This window comes from Apodemus sylvaticus, chromosome 3 (assembly GCF_947179515.1).
Source record: "Apodemus sylvaticus chromosome 3, mApoSyl1.1, whole genome shotgun sequence".
NCBI lineage: Eukaryota > Metazoa > Chordata > Mammalia > Rodentia > Muridae > Apodemus > Apodemus sylvaticus.
In genome coordinates this window covers 140404990-140428004 of record NC_067474.1, presented here as the reverse complement: position 1 = coordinate 140428004, position 23015 = coordinate 140404990, and the positions used below count along the sequence as shown (strand labels likewise).

The following is a 23015-nucleotide window of genomic DNA, read 5'->3' as shown; positions in this document are numbered from 1 at the left end:
CCACCCCCAACCCTCATCCGCCTCCTCTGCCATCCTAGCTGCTGGTTCTGGCCTCTGGGAAGGTCTTAGGGGTTCCCTCCTCACAGCCCCGGCCCCCACCCCATCCCAACCGGGCTGAAAGAGATCCAGCTTCGTTCCAGCCATGTGCATTCTGGGATGCCATCTAGAACATAGGTTAATGTTCTAATCTCTCTGTGGTAGCACTTTTACCTTCTCATCTGTTTCTTCACTAGAAAGAGGCAGAAGACAGCTGTTCTTCTCCTCCCCTACTTTTTGTTGCAGGGACAGAACTTGGAGAGGAAGCCAGACTTGCCTAGAATTACACAGCCACTCGGGAGTGAGACTAATCGTAAACGCCTGAGTCCAAGACAGGAAAGAGTAATGACCTTAAGCACAGACAAAGGCTGGAGAAGGGCCGCACAGCACTGACACTGAACTTAGTTGTTTGACCATAGGCCAGTTAGTCACCTAGCCTCTCCATGCCTTGTTCCTCACTTGAAAATGATGGTGACAGGGTTGGAGAGATGCTCAGCGGTTAAGAGCGCTGACTGTTCTTTAGAAGTCCTGAGTTCAATTCCCAGCAACCACATGGTGATTCACAACCATCTGTAATAGGATCTGATGCTCTCTTCTGGTGTGTTTGAGGACTGAGACTGTGTCTTCATATACATAAAAATAAATAAATAGTTCTTTTAAAAAAAAGAAAAGAAAAGAAAACGAGGGTGACAAAGGACTTGGACAGGAAACTTGATATTCACAGTGGGCACTGTGACCATTTCTATCCCTTCCCTATTTTCAACATGAAAAAGAAAATGTCTTTCTGCTTTTTATTTTTATTTATTTTTAAAAGATTTATTTATTTATTTTATGTGAGTACAATTTTGCTGTCTCAGACACACCAGAAAAGGGCATGTGATCTCTGAGAGAAGCAGGCATCTTCAGAGCGTTTTTTGATCCAAGACCATGAAGGAGAGACTGCTAACCTCTCTCTCTCTCTCTCTCTCTCTCTCTCTCTCTCTCTCTCTCACACACACACACACACACACACACACATGCGCCCATGCTGACACAAGTCATTTACCACTGGGTGGACAAAGAAAAGACCATTTAACAGGGAAGACAGCTGATATCAGAAACAAGGAATACTTTGCTCAAACTCAAAAGCAAACACGTGCATTTGTTTAAGCATTCATTTAAAAAGCTTTAAAAGGGAGTGGCGAGATTGTTTATTGGGTTAATTCACTGGCCACCAAGCCTCAGTACCTGAGTTCGAACCTTCAGGACCCACAGGATGGAAGAAAATAACTGACTCCTGCAAGTTGTCCTCTGACCTGCACACTAGCAACTCATTCTGACACACGCATTCCATCCCCTCCCCAATAAATTAATGCAATAAGCAGATGTAAATAGAAAATGTACAGACCCAAGCGAACACTGACCCCTGAGATGCATTCCAGTCTTGAATCCAATTTGATCGCAGCTGCAAGCTTTGAGGCCAGAAGGAGGACAACTCAGCTGGGCTCGAATTCATTCACTCCTCACCCCGCTGGTTCCCACCAGAGCCACGCCTCCCTCTTGGCAGCCAAGGGAAAAGGCTGAGAGATAGGCCATAGCTTGTCTCTTTAATGCGCGCCCCCAGAGGCCCGGCGCGCCCCCGCCGCTATAACTAGAGTGCATGGAGCAGGCTGAGCTCAGAGGGCGGGCGCTGGGCACCCGTTGCCCGACTTTTTCCCAAGTGCCATCAGCTCCCGTCTGGCCCACTTCCATGGACGCACCCGCAGGCGTCCCCCGCCAAGTACCCCATACCCTCTGAACTCCCTGCAGACTTACCCCCAGCTCCCCGGACGGTGATCCCCTCCGGCTGCAAGGGCTCCGGGCTCGAGCTCTCGCCTTGCCGTCGGACGAGAGCTGTGTCTCCGCCACGCCTCACGCCCCACACTACCCGCCCCATGTTGGTGCACACATACTCCGCCATGGTGAGTAGTCTCGGGTCCCGGGCACACTGGGCAGAGGGCATCGAGGAGCCTGGCTGCTGGACCCTCCAAACCTCCTGCCTTCTGCGCCAACGAAATCGCGAAGGTAGGGGACCTCAGGGCTTCTTGGCAGCCGAGGAAGTGGTGGCGGAGCCCGGTGGTTGGTCTCCAGTCTGGGGCCGCTGCGCCCGCGGGGCACTCGCCGGTGGACAGCTGCAGGACCCCCGCGAGATGGAGGGGACCTCTCGGGCTAGGGTCTTTTCTGTCGATCATCGGTAACCTAACGCACGCCTCCCCTTCTGCAGGAGCGCCCCGACGGGCTGGGCGCAGCGGCTGGCGGGACCCGCCTGTCATCTCTGCCCCAGGCGGCCTATGGGCCCGCGCCGCCACTGTGTCACACTCCCGCCGCCTCTGCCACCGCGGACTATCATCCCCCCTACTTCCCACCGCCCTACCCGCAGGCACCGCTGCCCTACGGCCAGGGCCCCGACGCCGCCGCCGCCTTTCCGCACCTCGCCGCCGACCCCTACGGCGGCCTAGCGCCCTTGGCTCAACCGCAGCCCCCGCAGGCTGCCTGGGCCGCACCCCGCGCGGCCGCCCGTGCCCACGATGAACCGCCCGGCTTGCTGGCGCCACCCGCCCGCGCTCTGGGTCTCGACCCGCGCCGAGACTACGCCGCTGCGGTTCCTCGGCTCCTGCACAGCCTGGCCGACGGCGCGCACGGCCTGGCCGATGCTCCCCTCGGTCTTCCAGGGCTGGCGGAGCCGCCCGGTCTGGAGGAACTGCAGGTGAGCCCAGAGTAAGCCACGGTGGGTTGGGACGGGCAACGATTTAGCATCCTGGCTGGAGGCAAGAAAGCAAAAACAGGAGCCAGACTCTTCTTCTCCCAGGCGCAGCTTTCCGTCTCTGTTTCTGATAGGGGGTCCTCTGTTAGATGCTGTGTGGCCAAAAGATGGCCTTGGACTGAGTGTTTGCACCGTGCCTGGGTGGCAGCAACCCTCGTGGAATCACTTCTTTCTCTCCCCACTGTGGAGCTGAGCCACAGTGGGCATCCATACCCAGTCCCAGTCCGCCAGGGGCAACCTGGGCAGGGGTTAGGAGAGGTGCAGGAGTTGTCTAAGGCAAGATGATCATCCAGGCAGGGCTACAGCTAGGACGCAGATGGTGCCGAGCCCAGGCGATTCCTGGTTACGCCTGTCCCCCAGTAGCCGCCTCAGGCAGCCGGTGGAGCACGCGCGGAGGGCGGAGCAGACGTGGACTAGGGGCAGCCGGACGACTAGGTCCACACGGGCCCTCACTGTCATTCCTCTTCTATTTGCAGGCAATAGATGACCCTGGAATGAGCCTCCTGGACCAATCGGTGATCAAGAAAGGTAAGGAATGGTGTACGACTTCCAGGGCAGAGCCAGGCGTGATGGTGCAGGCCCTGGGTACTCAGACCCACGTTCTTTCTCCCTGGCTGCTGTTTTCCTGTGCGTCGCCAGGCTAAGTGGCCACGGAACATTCTTCCTTGCCCAGGAGAGGGGCAGTGGCGCTGGCTAAATGATTTTGCTCAGAAGTTTGCCGCTTGAGGTGGGCTTGCACTGTCTAGGCTGCAACTGTTTGGCCTCTGGGAAGGAAGGGTGTTCTTGTGGATCTGGAGTGGATTTGCAGAACGAGTTAAACCACTTCCCTGATTCCTAAGAAGTGGGAAGGGGGAGCGCTGTTGCCACAGATTTTGTTCAATGGTTTCTGCTTTATTGAACTTTAACATTTTGGAGTCTGGCAAATGCTTTCTGCTCCTTTCTTCCCAGCAGACCGGGGATGGAGTGTGGGGGGGGGGGGGGGGGCTTCCACCTCCCCTCACTTCCCAGGGCAGAGGATTTTCTTTCCCTCGAAACCCCCTAAAGCATTTAGGATTCGAAGAGATGAGTAGTTGGGGCTGGCGGTGGTGGTGTGCTTCTGGTCAGGTCTGCCGCCTCCAGGAAGGTGTGTGTCTCTGAGCTCAGGGTCCTGTGCAGACTGTATGTTCCTCTTCCAGGCAGCAATGTTTCTTGGGGGAGTTTGCTGCTGTGACTGTATTTGTGATTTGTATCTGTGCGCGATGGGATATAGTTTCTGTTTGGGGGCTTCTTTGTATCCCTAAAATGTGTTCTGGAATTTGTCGTTTGGTATTTGAGGTGTTCTAAGAATGTGAGGTTGGTTGGTTGTTGTTGCAGTTGCTGTTGTTGTTGTTGTTGTTGTTGGCAGCCTCTATATCTGTTTGTCTTTTGAATTAGTAAAAGGCAAGTGTGGGAGACACCCCTTGAGTAGAGTTTTGGGCCTGAAGACCAAGTTCTGACCATGCCTAGGAAAGGTAAGACAGAGGCAAATTAGACAGAAACAGAGACCCAGACCTTGGGCAAGCGTCTTAGAATTGGGGTGGGTGCCCAAAGGAATTCAGAGGCACATGGGAGCCTGTAGTGCCCAAGGGCAGGCACACCTCCCGCAGGATTTGGCTGAAGCTGTTTTTCAAACAAGTGAATTCAAGCCCAGGGTTTGCCCTGCCTAGGTTCTCAGGGGAGGCTCGTGGTGGGAGTGGAGCTGGTACAAGGGGCTGGACTTCCAGGAATTAGTGCTAGGTATGGAGCTCAGGAGATTAGAGAACATACCTCCCAGAACTTGGTGAGGGGTGCCTCCGGGAATCTGGGACTGTCCCCAGAAGCTGGGAGTACAGGGAAGCCACCCACTCACGACCCAATGCTCACCTCACCCAATGCCCACCTCACCCAATGCCCACTTCACCCAATGCCCACCTCACCAGTGCTTTGCTATCTGCACTTTGTTGGTTTCCTGAGCAGCTCTTGTTTTGACCCAGTCGAAGGGAAAGTTGGATCTGGAGTCTACAATAACCTGCCATTGGGCTCTTTGCAAGTCCCCCCAGATCCTGGTTCCTGCCCGGGCTTAAGGGCAGGGAACCCAGGTTCATTGATTCCCTAGAGAGACCCAAGCTCTGTGTTTTAGGAAGGCACTCCGGTATCCCAAGGTAGAAGAATCTACTGTTGGTCTGGGTGCTTTAGGTCTTGGGAGTTCCTTGTAGGTTCCTGGGGCTTACCGGGCTGCCCAAATCTCAAAGTGCACACCGAGGAGTGAGGTGTGCAGCCCCAGAAACTAAATCAGCCTGAGGCACTGCAGCAATTGTGGGAGGGAGGGAAACAGGGCCCGGACAACCTGAAGAAAGAAGAGCCTGGCTGCACAGCAGGCTTGGAGATCTGCTGCCCAGCGGGCCTCTGAAGGAGAAAAGGGGGCCGGTGCCCTGGACAGCGGGCTCCCACGACCCACCCCAAGAGGATCTGCTTTGGTGAGGCAGGCAGCGCTAGCACCAGACTATATTCCCTGGAAGAGCCTCGGAACACGCAGGGTTGTTTGTTCGGGCTTTGTTTTTTGATTTTTGCCGGGTTCTAAACTGTGAACATCGGCCTCGGCTTCGCCAGGTGGGTGACCCTAGGTGACCGGTTAGCATTGCTGTTGGTACTCAGACGCTTTCAACGTTATCAGGCAGTTTCTGAAGACTCCGGACACTGTTTTGTGTGATGAGCCACCGCCCACCGCCCAAACCCTGCCTTTGCGAAAGAAACTCGGTCTTGGAGCCCTGAAGCGTCCCGGCGTGAAGGGATCTTGCACCGCTAGGACTTGGGGTTCAGCACACAAAACCCTTGCAGTCTCGGGGGGGGGCAGCAGAAGCAATTCTCCTTCTAGTGATGTGGGGAAGCTTCAGGTGTCCATCTCACCAATGTCGCACGGCAACGGAGCCTGGACAGCCTCACTGCCCAGATCTGCACATCTCCACAAACTACAGGCGCTTGTCCTGGACCGGAGGAGGTAGGGGCGTCCCCTCCACGCCACCCCACACCTCCATAGGACTTCTAGGTCAGCCCATTGCAGCCACCCTCTGAGTTGGGGGTGGCCTGATTACACTGAAGAAACCTGAGGGCAAATGAGTAGCACGCCATTTTCTGCACCCAGCTGTCACCTTTAGTTTTAACAACCTATCGCAGACAGGCTGAAAGCAGAGGGGAGGGGGGGGGGGCTTGAGAAATGGCAATGCTCTGTCTGCGCAGAACCTTTTAGGACCTCACAGCAGAGGCAGGCAGCCCCTTCCCCTCCCCGGGGTTAGAGGCTTCCTAAAGGACAGACATTTGAAGGTGCTCAGTGTGTGTCTGCTCCGTGAGTGCTGGGTTTTGAATTCCGAGCACGCTGGGACAGTTACACCACCGCACTAAGCAAGGCTTGGGCAAGCGCCTTACCTGTGGGAAAAAACCGGGCGGGTGAGGGACATTGTGGATATTAGAAATGAGACGGAGCGGAGTGGTTTGGGTATGAGACTGGAGAGGCAGCCCTATTTTCTTCCAGAAGATGGTGGTTGGTAGCCTGAGTGGGCACGCAGGATCTCAAGGGGTCTCCAGAATGAAAAAGAAGTGAACAGACACTCTTCCCTCTGCTCCCTTTAGCTCTGGGGGAAGGTTCAGAAGGGAGGCTAGGGGCTGGGCCAGTCCCTCCAGGACTTGAGAGAAGGGAGGGAGGGACTTGTCTCTGTAACAGGGTGTTAAAAGAAAAAAGAAAAAAAAAAACTAGCAATAAAGACAAATAGACTATTTTGATTTTTTTTGATAATTCCACACATGTGTATTATGAATTTGGGGCATTTTCACCCCCACCGTTGCCCTCTCTGGTCCCCCTCCCCCTCCTGCTGAAGTCTTTCTCACCAACACATCCCGCTCCTACTTTGGTGTCTTTTTTTTTTTCTTGGTGACCCACTGAGTTCAATTAACATCACCTGTGTGAGCATAGGTGTAGGGTGTTATCTACTTACCATTGGTTGTACCTCAGCTCTAGCAACCATTAACTACCCAGAATACTTGAGGGTAACATTTTGCCTTATGAGCCGAGCCCCTCCTCCACAAGAAGTAATTTTAAAAAACCCTGGCTGTCCTGGAACTCACTCTGTAGACCAGGCTGGCCTCGAACTCAGAAATCCACCTGCCTTTGCCTCCCAAGTGCTGGGACTAAAGGCATGCGCCACCACCGCCCGGCCTCGTAAGTAGTATCTTAATGTATTACTTTAAAATCGGGAATAATGGAAACCAGTCATTAAGGACCTATCTGACTTTTCTGTAAACTCAGAGTCTAGCCCAGCATTTCCACAGTTCCTCATTTGCCTGCTGGGACTTTCACACTGTAAGGCAACTGAAAGAACCACTGCCCATATGGAAATAATTTACATTTTACCTGAGGATAGTGGGAGTATATGAGGATCGAGGGGCGCACCATCACCATCCAGCTCAATGTAATGATTTTAACTAATCAATTAGTTAATTAATAGATTTAGTGTTTGTAAGGACAGGAGATAACAGAGCTGGCTCTCTCCTTCCACCATGTGAGTTAATAGGATGGAATCTGGGTCACCAGGGGCAATGGCACAGCACCCTTCCTAAAGGTTTTTAACAAATGTATAGAGTTGAATAATCACTACCACAATCCATTTGAGACATCTGTCACCCCTTGAGAAATTCCTTCCTTCCTGTCTGTAATCTCCATTCCTGCTTCAAGCCTTACACAATGCCTGGCCTGCTTTCATCCCACACATTTGCATATTCTGAACCTGTCCTATAGATTATGTGACTATACAGGCTTTTTGCATCCAGGTTCTTTTTAGCAAATGCTTTCAGGGTTTGTCTCTACTGTAATGTGTCAGTTATTAGGTTTGGGTGTTTGGGTTTTTGTTTTGTTGCTCTGAATGGCTTTTTTTCTTTCTTTCCTTTTTAAAAGATATATATGTTTATTATGTGTAAGTACAGTGTAGCTGTCTTCAGACACCCAAGAAAAGGGTGTCAGATTCCATTACAGATGGTTGTGAGCCACCAACTGTGATTGCTGGGGTTTGAACTGAGGATTTTTGGGAGTGCAGTGAATGTTCTTAACTGCTGAATGGCCAGCCCCCTGAATGGCTTTCATTTTTAACATTCTTGGAGAGATGGTTCAATGAATAAGATCTCTTGCAGAGGTCCAGAGTTTGATTCTCCACAGCCATCCATAATTCCAGTTCCAGGGGGAATCCAAAGTCCTCTTTAGACTCTCTCAGGCACCATACATGAATATGGTGTACATACTTGCATGAAAGCAAAATATTTGTTCACAAAAGAGGTTAAAATAGCTGGGTATAGTGGCTTTGATTCCAGCACTTAGGAAGCAGAGGCAGCCAGGTGGTGGTGGTGCACGCTTGTAATCCCAGCACTCTGGGAGGCAGAGGCAGGCAGATTTCTGAGTTGAGGCCAGCCTGGTCTACAGAGTGAGTTACAGGACAGCCAGGGCTACACAGAGAAAGCCTGTCTCGAAGAAAAAAAATCCAAAAAACCATTAAAAAAAAAAAAAAGGAAGCAGAGGCAGGTGGATCTCTGTAAGTTTCTGAGAATTCTACATAATGAGTTCCAGGATAGCCAGGGCTACACACGGAGACCTTGTTAGAAAAAAAACAAAAAACAAAAAACAAACAAAAAAACAAACCAGGAAGTTAAAATAATTAAACCTTCATGTTTAGGCTTAATTATTTGTATGTATGAATGTTCTTCTTGTATATGTGTGCACCACATGTAAGCCTGGTGCCTGTAGAGGTCATAAGAAGGTATAGGATCCTCTGGAGTTAGAGAAATGGATGATTGTAAGCCACCATTTTGGGACCTGGGAATCAAATGCCAGCCTTCTGTAAGAATAGCAAGTGATCCAAACAGCTGAGGCCTCTCTGCAGCCCCTGAATGGATTTTTGTTCCTTTGTAGGCACCCCAAGTTTGCTAGTTGTAGTTTTCCTGCTCTGGAGGAAATTCCTAGGAATGGGATCATTGCACTGCGTGTTCCACTGTATTTATTTGTTTGTCAGGTGAGTGTGTGTGTGTGTGTGTGTGTGTGTGTGTGTGTCTGCACGCGAGCGCATGAAGCATGGGGGCGCTGTTAGGGGACAATTTCCTAGAATTGCAAATTCCTTTAATTATGTTGGCACTGGAGATTAAACTGAGGTCATTATTTTTGATGGTGAGTGCCTCTTACCCACGGAGCCTTCTCTCCAGCCCCTGGTCCATTTATATTTGGTTGTTAAGAAGCTTCCAGTAGGTAGAGTCCGTCTAAGGAATCTGAGGAAGGATGGAAGGGAGAGTGGAGAGAAGGAAAAGGAATGTTCCGCCATTTCCTCAGGTTGTTGGACTATTTTACATTCCTACCAGTTATGTGTGGTCGCATTCTGGCCTCTCCATCCCCACCACCTCAGGTTGTCTATCATAACCACCTAGTGCTTCATACTGCTCAAACGTGTGCTTTCCTAATGACGAGTGATGGTGAGTTTTGTTTTGTTTTTTTCATCTGTCTATTAACTGGTTATCTTTCTTTCTTTTTTCTTTCTTTTTTTTAAGATTTATTTATTTTATGTATGAGTACACTGTTGTTATCTTCAGACACATCAGAAGAGGGCATCTGATCCCATTACAGATGGTTGTGAGCCATCATGTGGTTGCTGGGAATTGAACTCAGGACCTGGAAGAGCAGTCAGTGCTCTTAACTGCTGAGCCATCTCTCCGGCCTCAGGCCTTTGATTCTTTTAAGATTTATTTTATATGTATGTATATGTGTGTAGATACACAGACGCAGGGTACCCTGAAGCCAGAGGTATTCTATTCCCTAAAGCTGGAGTTATGGGAAGCTGGAGTTACAGGAAGCTGTAAGCCAAACAATATGGTGTTGGGAATCAAATTCTGGCTAGATTTTGGAAGAATCCAAAAATTCTGGAAGAGCAATATGTCCTCTTTTTTCTTTTTAAATTATTTTATGTGCATTAATGTTTTGACCATGTATGAGGGTGTCAGGTTCTCTAGAACTGGAGTCACAGACAATGAACTGCCACATGGGTGCTGAGACTTGAACCCAGGTCCTTTAGAAGAGCAGCTGGTGCTCTTCACCACTGAGCTGTCTCTCAGCTGGCAACGCATCCATGTCCTCTTAACTGCTGAGCCCTGCAGCCCTAGGGTTTTGTGTTGTTTTGTTTTATATGAGACAGGGTTTCTCTGCGTAGTTTTGGCTGTTCTAGAACCTAGAACTTGCTTTGCAGACCAGGCTGGTTCAAACTTGCAGAAATCCACCTGCCTCTGCCTTCCCAGTGCTGGGATTAAAGGTGTGTACCACCACCCAGCTTTGTTTTAATTCCCCCCACCCCAGACACGGTTTCTCTGTATAGCCCTGGCTGTCCTGGAACTAACTTTCTAAGGTAGGCCTCAAACTAACTTAGAGATTCACCTGCCTCTGCTTTCCAAGTGCTGGGATTAAAGGCATACGCCACCACTGCCTGGCTTGTTTTAAAATGTTTAATGTGCTTGGATGTTTGCTTGCATATATGGTTCTGTGCACCACAGGCATGCAGTGCTCACAAAGGTCAGGAGAAAGCATTTGTGTGCCTTGGAACTAGAGTTACAGATGGTTCTGGTATGGTGCTGGGACTTGAACTCAGGACCTTCAGAAGAGCAGTCAGTGCTCTTAACCACTGAGCCATCTCACCAGCTCCTGTTTTAAAATTTTTAATGTGCTTAGATGTTTTGCCTGCATATATAGTTCTGTGTGCCACATGCACGCAGTGCCCACAGAGGCCATAGGAAAGCATTTGGGTCCCTTGGAACTAGAGTCACTGATGGTTGTGAGCCACTGTATGGTGCTGGGACTTGAACCCTGGGTCCTCTGGAAAAGCAGCCAGCACTCTTCACATTGAGCCATCTCTCCAGCCTCAAGCCCTGGGTTTTCTTACAGGATTTCTGCTATGTTGCTCAGGCTAGCCTTGAACCTGCTATCAAACTGCCTCTCTTTCCCTAGTGCCGAGATGACAGTTGTGTGCCCACTGTGACTGGTCATCTTTTTATTTTCTTAATTCGAGGTGCAGAAGTTTTGAGTTTCCATGATGTCCAACTTATAATTGTTTTCTCTAATGTACTGTATTTTGGGTATGTTGCAACTAGGAATTCTTTGCCCACCTTGAAATTTTTTTATCTTGTATTTTCTTCTAGAGGGAGTTGTAACTTTAGCATGTTTTCTTGAAGAGTATTACAATCCTAACACTCAGTAGCCAGACAGTGTCTACTCCTTAGATAGGAGGGGAGGTTTGGATGGGCAAGTCATGTCTGACAGGTTGAGTAATGAGGAGCCCTTGTGTTATTGCAGACCCGTGTGTGTCTGTGAAATCTGTGGACGGCTTCTGCATGCATGCCTCAGGAACTCCAGGGTTAGAGCACTTTGCCTTCAGGGGTCATTGTGCTGGGGTCCATCCTGTGACTATGGGAGGCAAGAGTGAGTCATGTGCAATCTCACCTTTGTGCCTGTGCCTACACCAAGGGCATGTTGACATTTAGTTTGTTTTGGTTTTGTTTTGTTTCATTTGAGGTATGGTCTCACTATGTAGCCCAGGCTGGCCTTGAACTCAGAGATCAGTTAAAGGCATGAGCCACCATGTCCAGCAGGGCATACTGTTCCCGAGCACAGTTAGTTTTGCAACATGAGTTAAGTGGTCTGCAAAGCCTTGGTCTTCCTCCCATCTTGCAGGGCCTGCCCTTAGGGATACCTGGCTTAATAGTAGCTGTGTGAAAGAGAAAACTTCAGCCTTCCTGCCCTCCTGACACCTCCCTCTGGCTAGGAGTCATGGAGGGGGACAGAGGTCAGATAGTAACTTTTGGGAGTCAGTTCTTATATTCTACCTGGTAGAGACTCTCTGGTTTCTTCTTTTGTTATTTTTGTTGCTTTGTTTTGTATTTTCAAGACAGGATCTCCCGAGGTAAGGAGGGCTCTCCTTGAACTCATGGAGACCCACTTGCCTCTGATTCCCAAGTGCTGGGACTAAAGGCATGGTTTCTGCTGCTTCACAGCAAACTCCAAGTTAGCTGGCTCATGAGCTCCCAGTGACTCATCTCTGCCCTCTGGTTCCCGCAGGAGCGCTGAGATCTGCCCTGCTGCATCCACTGCTTTACCTGGGTTCTGCAATCAGACTCAGGTCATCAGGCTCATGCCAAAAACACTTGGGTCCACTGAGCCATCTTGCAGTCTACAGTTTGCATCTTCTAAACTCAAGCTTGTTGTATAAAACGACAAACATATATGTGTTTGTGAGACCACTAAAAACAATCAGCTACAGAATAGCTATTTTACCCCAGGTCCTCTAAGGACAAAGGACTCAGGTAGAGTGACATGGGCACAGGTTTTCTCTCTCTCTCTCTCTCCCCCCCCCCCTCTCTCTCTCTCTCCCTCTCTCCCTCCCTCTCTCTCTCTCTCTCTCTCTCTCTCTCTCTCTCCCTCTCTCTCTCACACACACACACACACACACGTACAGAGGTCTGGAGACATGGGGAGTGGAGGGGCTCCCCTGCTTGTAGGATTGCAGGTGTAGTGATACAAGCCTTTAATCCCAGCACTCAGAGGCAGGTGGATCTCTACAATTTTTTTTTCTGAGACAGGGTTTCTCTGTATAGCCCTGGCTGTCCTAGAACTCACTCTGTAGACCAGGCTGAACTCGGAATTCAGAAATCCACCTGCCTCTGTCTCCCAGAGTGCTGGGATTATAGGCGTGCACCACCACCGCCCAGCTAGAACTGGATCTCTACAATTTTGAGACCAGCCTGTTCTACATATCAAGTTACAGAGAAAACAGGGCAATATAGTGAGACCCTGTCTTAGAGATAGGTAGATAGGTAGGTAGATAGATAGATAGATAGATAGAGACAGACAGACAGACAGACAGACAGACAGACAATCAGGAGTCAAGATGATAGCTCAGCAGGTAAAGATGGCTGCTGCTAAACCTGCTGACTTGAGTTGGATCCCTAGAAAGGCAAGAACCAGCTCTTGAAATCTGTCCTCTGATCTCAACACACATGCTATGACGTACACATGTATGTGCACACACACAAACAAACATGTAAAACATCAGTCAGGCCTTGTGGCCTAGGAGACCAAGTAACTTAGACTTTTTTCTAAACAATCAATCAAACAAACAAGCAAACAAATAAATGGATAAATGGGATTATATGTTAGTGACAAAGCATTTGCAAAGGCCTGAGTTAGATCTTCAAGACTGAAGGAAAGGTTCTAATGCCCTTGTCTCATGGACTCCTTCCACATTCGCTGATGGCCACCTGTGCCAAGGCCCTGCCCCCACAGACTCCTAGTTGTCAGGAAGACAGCCATGGAAACAGACAAATACACTGAGAGCTATAAGGATGGGGGCAGGAATGCATAGGGCTGGGATGGAAAGGGGGCCAGGAGGCTCTACCCACAAGATGTGGCACAACTGAAGCTGAGTGGGGTGGACTTGAGCAGAAGACAGTTGTGTCTGTGTCCCGGGGGAGCATGGTCAGCTGACTGCAGGCTCTGGGCAGGTGTCTGCTCCAGGGGAGAGGCTCTTCAGACTCCACATCTCTGGTTAGTGTTATGTCACTTGTTGGGTAACTTATGTACTCACCTTTTCAAGGCCAAGCCATCCACTATGGTGGCCCACTAGCCACAAAACGTAGAGCTGTGGGTATTTAAAAGGTGACTGGCCCTGACGGAGGATGGCTCAGTGTATATACTGCACATTAGATTTCAAAGACGAAGTACAAAGAATGTAATATATGGATAAATAGATAAATGGGATTTATTTCATTAATTTCATTAAATATTTTTAAAATATTGATTACATGGTCTAGAGAGATGGCTCAGTGGTTAAGAGCCCTGGCTGCTCTTCAAGAGGTCCTGAGTTCAATTCCCAGCAACCACATGGTGGCTCACGACCATCAGTAATGGGATCTGATGACATCTTCTGGTGTGTCTGAAGACAGCTACAGTGTAATCACATAAAAAAAAAATTGAAGCTGGTGGTGGTGGTGCATGCCTGTAATCCTAGCACTCTGGGAGGCAGAGGTAGGCAGATTTCTGAGTTCAAGGCCAGCCTGGTCTACAGAGCGAGTTCTAGGACAGCCAGGGCTACATAGAGAAACCCTGTCTCGAAAAAAACCAAAATAAAAAAATATTGATTACACATTGAAATTACTATAACTCTGATTAAAATAAATAAAATGCTAAGCCCCTATATACTATTTACTATATTGAAATTTATTTATTTATTTACTTACTTACTTATTTATAGACAGGGTCTCTCACTGGCTGGCCTAGAAGTCACAGAGACCCGCTTTCCCGCCTCTGTCTCCCGAATGCTGGGATTTAAAGTGTGTGCCACCTCACCTGGCTCTCATTTTCTTTTTAAAGATTTATTTTTATTTGTGTGTATGAGCGCTTCCCTGCCTGGGTATATATACACCACACGAGTTCATTGAGTCCAGGAAAGGACACTGGACTCCCTGGAGTTGCAGGTGGTGATGAGGCTCCACTCGGGTGCTGGAAAATGAACCCAGGTCCTCTGCAAGAGCAACCCCATGCTCTTACCCACGGAGCCGTCTCTCCAGCCTCTCATTACTTAGCTGCTGTGTTGTTTGTTTTGTTTTTTGAAACAGGGTTTCACTGTGTATCCTGGGCTGTCCTGGAACTCACTTTGTAGACTAGGCTGGCCCCAAACTCAGAGATCTGCCTCTTCTGCCTCCCAAGTGCTGGGTTTAAAAGTGTGTTACATAGCTGGGCGGTGGTGGCGCACGCCTGTGATCCCAGCACTCTGGGAGGCAGAGGTAGGCAGATTTCTGAGTTCGAGGCCAGCCTGGTCTACAGAGTGAGCTCCAGGACAGCCAGGGCTATACAGAGAAACCCTGTCTCAAAAAATCCAAATCCAAAAACCAAAAAAAAAAAAAAAAAAAAAAAAACCAAAAAAAAAAAAGTGTGTGCCACCACGAACCTGCTCATTGTTTCTTAATGCTCCGCCCTAAATTGTGTTTCTCTGAGTCAGTTTTTAGTTTAGATCCTAAAAGACAAATGAGAACCAGGCAAGATCCAGAAAAGGAGGGAGGAGCCAAGACATGATGGAGGATGAAGGGGCAAAGATGGATTAGGGACATGACCTTTGGCAGCAGTGGTCAGAGGCCATGACCCACTTCTGCTCAGTAGATGATGTCATCCTGACCTCTGAACTTTTGGCTTCTTTCTTTCTTTCTTTCTTTCTTTCTTTCTTTCTTTCTTTCTTTCTTTCTTTCTTTCTTTCTTTCTTCCTTTCTTCCTTTCTTCCTTCCTTCCTTTCTTTCTTTCAAGATTTATTTATTTTATGTATATGAGTACACTATAGCTGTACAGATGATTGGAGCCATCAAGTGGTTGCTAGGAATTGAACTCAGGATGTCTGCTTGCTCCAGACCAAAGATTTATTTATTATTATATGTAAGTACACTGTAGCTGTCTTTAGATACCAGAAGAGGGTGTCAGATCTCATTATGGATGGTTGTGAGCTACCATGTGGTTGCTGGGAATTGAACTCAGGACCTTTGGAAGAGCAGTCAGTGCTCTTAACCGCTGAGCCATCTTTCCAGCCCCTGGTTTCTTCCTTCTAACCTTGGGATATGGAGAGCAGTGCTGCTCCCCAGAGGTGCCCATGCGGAGTTCTTGGGTATAACTGGCACTATTGATAGAGAGCATCATTGGATCTAGTTATGCGCTTGGTCTGATTCTCAGGGAGCTGAGCAGACACTGGTGGGTTGTGGGCTATGGAGTGATCTGTGTTTCAGAAATACTTCTCTAGACTAGAGCAGGGGACCAGAACGAGGGCTGCACAGACATTCAGGCAAAGAGTAAGTTTCTGTGTACACAAAGAGAGGCGCCTGCTTCTCAGGCAGGTCAAGAATGCAAGCACACAGTCCTGTGTGGGCTGTGGCAAGCAGGAAGAAGACAGGAGTATGAGAGAGGTTGCTGGCTGAATGGCCAGGTGGGAGAAGGCTGGGACTGTGACCACCCTGGGCCTTGGTATCAGGCTCTCTTTAGACTCTGTAATCTTGAGGCACAGGAGTTCTTGATATGGGGGTGCTGGGCAAGTGTTTTCTGAACACCGGGGAGGCTGAATGTTTGAGACCCTGGTCCTGGTTTTGCTATTGCTACGAGTTCAACCGACCAGCTACCTGATCGCAGGCGCACCATTCCACCTGTCTGGGTTTCAGTCTGTGGGAACAAGGGTAGCCACATCATGGGTTGTCCTGTAGGTTTGAGGGTGAGGTAGGAGCTGTATGTATGAAGCCACGAGTGCTCAGTACCCAGACCCGCACTGACGTCTACGCCCACCACACGCAGGCCTTCTCTCCCAAGGAGACCAAGTGACCTCTAAAGAAGCCTGTGCCTGCCCCCTTCCCTCCTCTGCAGTTAAGGAGGAAGATGGAGACCCTGCATGAAGAATTTCCTTCTTGAGCCAAGAGTTTAGAAAATCTTGCTTCTCTGCGCGCTCTACACAGAGAATGTTAGGTGTTACAGGGCATAGAGATCCTTATTTCCTGCCTTCTGGACTTGGTACAAAGGGGAAAGAAAGGCTGGAGGCCCAATAGGGAGGGTCCTAGCCTTCTGTTTTCAACATGTGGGACTCCAAAACCCAAGGATGGGAGGGGGGATTCATATAGAGAAGTGGCCTTGGGAATCTGGGTGATTATCCAGACTTCTGTCACAGTGACCCAAGAATCCCGCCTCCTTCTTTGATAGTGCCAACACAGGGCTCAGGAAGGGAATACTGGGCAAGAGCCAGACAGCTCTGGGTTCAGGGTTACACCCATCGACTTACTTGGGCATGTCACTTCCAGCCCACTGTGCCTCAGTTTCTCCTTTTGTAAAGCAGGGATACTAGAACCCTCCCTCTGGAAAGTGTTGGAATCATTCAACAACACACACAGCTGGTGAGTCGACCTGCCTGCACCACAGCTGACTGACAGCTGTCCTGTGGCCACTCGCTCAGTGTCCCCCCTCTCTCTCTTCCTTTGCTTCTGCTCCACAGTCCCCATTCCCTCCAAAGCCGGCAGCCTCTCCACCCTCTCACTGTCCAAAGACGGCCTGGTTGGCGGCATCAGCAACCCCAGCGAGGTCTTCTGCTCCGTGCCTGGCCGGTTGTCCTTGCTCAGCTCAACATCCAAGTACAAGGTGACCGTGGGGGAGGTGCAGCGGCGACTGTCACCTCCTGAGTGCCTCAACGCCTCCCTCCTGGGGGGTGTCCTCCGAAGGTAGGAAGGCCAGCCCATATCCCTCCACAGCACCCCAGCTAAACTCTTTAGTATCCTCAAGCATTCTCAGCATCAGAGAAAGGGTCAGCTTCACTGCAGGCCCAAACACCATACGCACCTCAGGTTCTGATAGAGCAGTACATGGTCTGCAGGCAGGCCCAGGGGCAAGGAAATAAATGTGGGTACAAAGAAAACAGCCCACTCACTCTAAGCAGGTGGACAGGGCTGGTTCTGGGAAGGGTGGACCTTCCTTTATCCTTTGTCCACAGCAGCACAGGCCTAATTGGCGTGAGTCTGGGGCGAGCAGCATGGTGGGCCATGCATTTCTTTTCTCATGTTCTTGTGTCTGGGAGGGGAATGTGCTTCAGGATAAGGTGTAATGATCTAGGGACTGCATGCATTTAGGTGATGACAGAGTGTCTCCATCGTGTGGGTTCTGCAGTAGTCGGGAATGTGCGGCCTCCAGTGGTTCCTCTGCATATATGTGTGCAATTACATGTGCATCTGTAGCCAGTTGGGTTTTTTGTTTTCGTTTGTCTTCCCTCATACATGTTTTTCTTTTTCTATATAGCTAGGTGTTTACATGTGTGTACTTTTGTTGTGGGGGGCGCATTTGTACATCTAGAGAGGGTATCTTCTTACTCTTGGTCTCTGAACATCTGGTAGGGAGCCATGCTGAAGCCCCAGGATTCTGTATAAATCTCTGGGACCCTGACTTGATGTGCACATGTGTTTCTGTATGTTTCTTGGTGTCCGTGTCTGTGTGTCTCTAATGTGATGTGTGTCTCTATAATTTTGGAGATACTGAGGTTGGGCTCATCCGTGTGTATATATGTGACTTTGTGTGCAGTTGTGTGTCCTTGTGTTTGCCATCCCCATGTATCTCTGTACAGTTTCATGTGTCCCCAGCAAATGTTCTGAGATTGGGAAGGACGACGCTCAGAGGCTCCCCTGTCCCACCTTCCCTGGGCTGCCCCTGCTCTTGGGAGGAATGGGGGGCTACTACAGTGGGGTGCTGCTCCTTATCCCAATCTTGACTGCACAAGAGTGAGGTCAGGCAAAGGTTGGGATTTACTCTGAGACCCCAACAACCAGGCCATACCCAGGCCTTAAGAGGGGCAAGCGACAAGGAGCGAGGAAGGTCCTTGGAGTCACTTAGGGCTCTTCCCCTGTCTTCATAGCTGTGTGTGTTTCTGTCTGTGTATGTTAAGGGCCAAGTCTAAGAACGGGGGCCGATGTCTGCGGGAACGACTGGAGAAGATCGGCCTCAACCTGCCTGCTGGTCGCCGGAAGGCAGCCAACGTGACTCTGCTGACCTCTCTGGTGGAAGGTGAGCAAGATTTGAATACAGATATGAATGAGAGAGGCGTGTGTCCTCTGGCGACACTTCCTACCACAGGAGGATATTGTTTAGTTATGGCTGTGAGCACTGCTGTATCTAGGCACGAACTGTAGAAGCATGTACACATGATTCGCACAGACAGTTGCCACACATGGTTCAAAATAGTTGAAAAGGTTGCACCTGTGCTGAACAAATGCAGACATCTTTTGCAACAATGCAGGTAGCTATTTACGTAACATCTATATAGCATTAGGTATTGTAAGTCACCAAGAGATAATTGGTGATATACAGAGGGGTGCATGTAAAGAATTTTGGTATCCTCGTATTTTGGTATTTGTGGGAAATTCTGACACTAATACTTTTTATTTATGTGTCTGTACATATAGCAGAACTACTTCTGGTGTATGTGTGTGTGAGTGTGTGTGTATATGTATGCATATATATGAATGTATGTGAGTGTGCAGGTGTGTGTATGTGTGTGTATATGTGCATGTATGTGAGTGTGCCGGTGTGTGTGTGTGTGTGTGTGTGTAGGATGACTGGCCAGTATTTGGACATGTAGGCGAGGGGGGTGCATCCCTCTTCCCTGGAGGTTGGCAACCCTGGCCTCTGGCTCTGGGATTCACATTGGTCCCAGCTCCATCTTTGAGCAGAGTGATGGAAGTGAAGTTGAAACTGAGAGGAGAACCCAGACAGGGCATCTGCAGAAGCAGGGTGCTCCTTTGCCCAGGAGGGAAGGAGTTAGAGGCTCGGCTCTGGTCTCAGAGGTACACCTAGTAAGACCTCCTCTTTCCCCAGGAGAAGCTGTGCACCTGGCTCGGGACTTTGGTTATGTTTGTGAGACTGAGTTTCCAGCCAAGGCAGCTGCTGAGTTCCTATGCCGACAGCATGCTGACCCCGGGGAGCTGCACAGTCGCAAGAACATGCTCCTGGCTGCCAAGTGAGTACCAGCACTGTGCATGGCAGACATGGATGCAGCATAAAGAAACACACATCAGACCTGGGTCCATCAGATGGCTTTCAACCACACCCATGTTCACACAGGGTGAACATGGCACCACATAGCAGCTAGAGTCCCTGTTTAAGTTCACATGGGAACAGTTGTACATGCCATTCAGGCACATATGAGTAGACATCTTTTTGTTATTTTTGTTGTTGTCCTGTTTTGTTTTTTCTGAACAGGGTTTCTCTGTATAACTGTCCAGGCTGGCCTGGACCTACCACACTCTGTAGACCAGGCTGGCCTCAAACTCAGAAATCCTCCTGCCTCTACCTCCCAGAGTGCTGGGATTACAGGTGTGCGCCACCACCGCCCAGCCAGAGCCATACATTTTTAAAATGTCATCTATGCGTTTACAGATCTTGTGTGGGTGCTACATTCACCTACATGATAGGCATGACTACCCTAGACCCTGGCATGGGTCCAAAACTTCTCAACAACACTTCTTCTGTTTGTGACCTTTCTTCTCAAGACATCAGGGTATTCCTGACCCTGCTGCAGGTCCCATTGTCACCTCTCTCACCACAGACGGCATGCTGACATGTCTCATCTCACCCAAGCCTTCACCAGAGCCCCTCTGCTCTCTGTCATCCCACTGTTCCAGCTGCTATTGCATTATCATCGCATCAGGCTCTCTAAAGGTGCCTCAGCAAACTGGCATCCCACTAAAATATGCGATTAGTCCATCTGGGAGGCTATAGTAAAATGGCCTGAGCTGGGCAGCAGCTCATTTCCCATGGTCCTGGAGGTGGTTCAAGATCAAGGCAGCTTCTGTGTCTGGTGAGGGCCAGCTTTCTTACATACACACAGCACTTTGATGCTGCTGTGTTCTCCACACGGTAAAAGGAGCAGGGCATCTCTCTGGCCTTCTTTATAAAGGTACCAATAACATGTACAGCAGTGGTTCTCAACCTGTGAGTCTTCACCCCTTTGGAGGCACATATCAGATATCTTACATATCAGATGTTTACATCACAATTCATAACCATAGCAAGATTACAGTTATGAAGTAACAATGGGATAACTTTATAGTTGGGGGTCAGCATGACATGAGGAACTGTATTAAAGGGTCACAGCATTAGGAAGGTTGAAAACCACTGATCTATAAGGTTCTATCCCTAAGACCTAGTCACCTCCCAAAGACTATCTTCATATCTCAGGAGAGGTTTTAATATCTAAGTTGTGGAAAGCTACTATTTGAATATTAGCAGTCTCAGTGAAGGGGAAAGAACTGAAAGGTGAGGGATGGCAACAAAGGCACAAAAGAGGTCACACCGTCTGAGGACCAACACCTGTAGGCCAAAGCCCAGTGCCTCTGAGGATCTGGACTGCACACATGTCCAGGCCAGCTGACCTTTGTGGGTGTAGCCTTCAAATCACAACTCCACCCTCCCCACGGGGCTCTTCTCCTTTAGGCAGAAAGGAACCAGCCTCACAGGACTATTCCGTACAGAGTCCTGGAAAGCTTCTTCCTGTGGCTAGAGGAGCCTGACCGAATGAGCCCACTGCATTCATGAACATGAGTCGGCTCTTGCATCAAGTGCTTTTGGGACCTGAGTTTGTCTAAGATGTGTGGTCAGGCACCAAGAAGAGTGATGAGGGTTCCTCTTACCTGAGTCACAAAGGAATGGACAGCCATGGGCTGGACCTGGATTGTCTCAGTGACTCTGGCAGGTCACCTACCCTGTCTGAAACCTTAGGATGAGGATAATGGTATAGATTTGTGGGATGATATAAAATGACATCTATACCATGTACATGATATTGATCTAGGCATCCATATCTGCTGCTAGTTTAATTCTGGGCTGTTCTCATACCTTCACAGACAAGTGTTCACAGAGGCACTGTGTTAGGGGAGGAAGAAGGGATCACAGAAAGTTTAATAGACAGTTGAGTTGCATTCCATGAATAGGGCATCTAAGGGAGAGAAGTCAGGGTATTAGCATGTGCTATTGATGCTATGCAGCACTGAGCTGCTAAGTTAACTTTTGTGAAATACAGTTTCCATTTTTGCAAAATGGTATGATTGTTACATATAGGCAGTTGGGAAGGACAAACTGTATAGATACTGTAAAGGATCCAGCCAATTGCTCCGTTAAGTGGCTCATGCCTTTAATTCCAGCATTTCAGAGGCAGAAACAGGTAGATTTCTGTCAGTTTGAGGCCAGCCTGGTCTACATAGAGTTCTAGGACAGCCAGGGCTAGGTAAAGAGATCCTGTCTCAAAGTCAACAAGTAGATCCTCTCCCGAGTTTAGAACCTTGTTCTCTGACCTGTGACTGTTCTCTTTCCCTGCCAGGCAGATCTGTAAGGAGTTTGCAGACTTGATGGCTCAGGACCGCTCCCCACTGGGCAACAGTCGCCCGGCACTCATCCTGGAGCCTGGGGTACAGAGCTGTCTGACACACTTTAGCCTCATCACTCACGGCTTTGGGGGACCTGCCATCTGCGCTGCTCTTACTGCCTTCCAGAACTACCTGCTAGAGTCACTCAAAGGACTGGACAAGATGTTCTTAAGCACTGCAGGCAGTGGGCATGGAGAAACCAAGGCCTCAGAGAAGGACGCCAAGCACCGGAAGTAATTGTCTCTCGTTCCCTAGCTAAGTCACTCCTAGAGCCTGAGATGGGGCCTTGGCTCCTGGGGGTAAAATGTGGGATTCTATTCAGGCCAGAGAGAACATTTTTCCAGAAGCCCAGAGTGAGAGCTAGTTGAGAAAAAAAGAAGGCCTTTCTGTGGTTTCTGGTAAGGATTCACACGTGAACTGGCATGGAGAAGTCTGGGTCATGGACAGAGCCCTTCCCGCTGAGACGCCTGGGCAGCCAAGGGTGTCCCAAGGCTGGTAACAAATCAGAGGTGCTACAGAAGAATTAGTGACCTTCACCTCAGTCTCTTAGTCTCAGAACCCAGGAGGGTCCACTGGGCTCTTCGGATCCTTCCAGCTCTTGGAGACCAGAGGCTAGAGAGGTCCGAGGAACAAGATGGCTCAGCACAAAGCACAGAACTTGAACCCAGGCTGCATACCACAGCCCTGTTGCTGCCTGTCTTATTTATTTATGTACAATTTAATTAAATTTGAAAATTAAAAAAGTCTGGAACGAGTTATCTATCCTAATGATTTGGGGATTCATTTTACTGACTTCCGCTCATGCACCAGGATGTCTGCCTGGGCAGAGATGGCAGGTGCTGCTGTTCACAAAGGACAATGAGTAGGCGGAGAAGGAGAGGTATATTAGATAGTAGGTCCCGATGATAGTGGTCACATGCCTTGTCACATCAGTCTGTCTGTCTATCTCCCTCTGTGTGTGTGTGTGTGTGTGTGTGTGTGTATGTGAATACTGTGTGCATCTTATTTGCTGTGACCTGCTGGCCCTGTATGGTCAATGTAATGTCTTACCATGGCTGTAGGTAGACAGTCTATGATGGTTTATGCCTGTGTGCTTGAACTGGGCAGATGCTAACTGAGCTCTCATTTTGAGGATTCCCCTCTCCAGATATCTTTCCTGATAGTCTTTCCCTCTAAGTAATCACCCACTAGACCACACCTAGCACACATATTC

General features: G+C 49.3%; 1 protein-coding gene across 1 annotated transcript; it reads left to right on the top strand.

The window, feature by feature from the left end:
* Positions 1–1949: 1949 nt before the first annotated feature.
* Tfap2e (transcription factor AP-2 epsilon) lies at positions 1950–22039 on the top strand. The gene is made up of 7 exons (XM_052175674.1): positions 1950–1976; positions 2279–2761; positions 3295–3346; positions 16894–17116; positions 18328–18446; positions 19257–19398; positions 21757–22039. The coding sequence occupies exons 1-7, from the start codon at positions 1950–1952 to the stop codon at positions 22037–22039; spliced, it is 1329 nt and encodes a 442-aa protein (XP_052031634.1).
* The last annotated feature ends 976 nt before the right edge of the window (positions 22040–23015 follow it).

Excerpts from the sequence above, each read along its gene's own strand:
- Tfap2e (XM_052175674.1), top strand. The coding sequence starts at position 1,950 with ATGTTGGTGCACACATACTCCGCCATG. Across the intron at positions 1,977-2,278 it reads TGCACACATACTCCGCCATG|GAGCGCCCCGACGGGCTGGG; the intron begins GTGAGTAGTCTC and ends CCCCTTCTGCAG. Across the intron at positions 2,762-3,294 it reads CCGGTCTGGAGGAACTGCAG|GCAATAGATGACCCTGGAAT; the intron begins GTGAGCCCAGAG and ends TTCTATTTGCAG.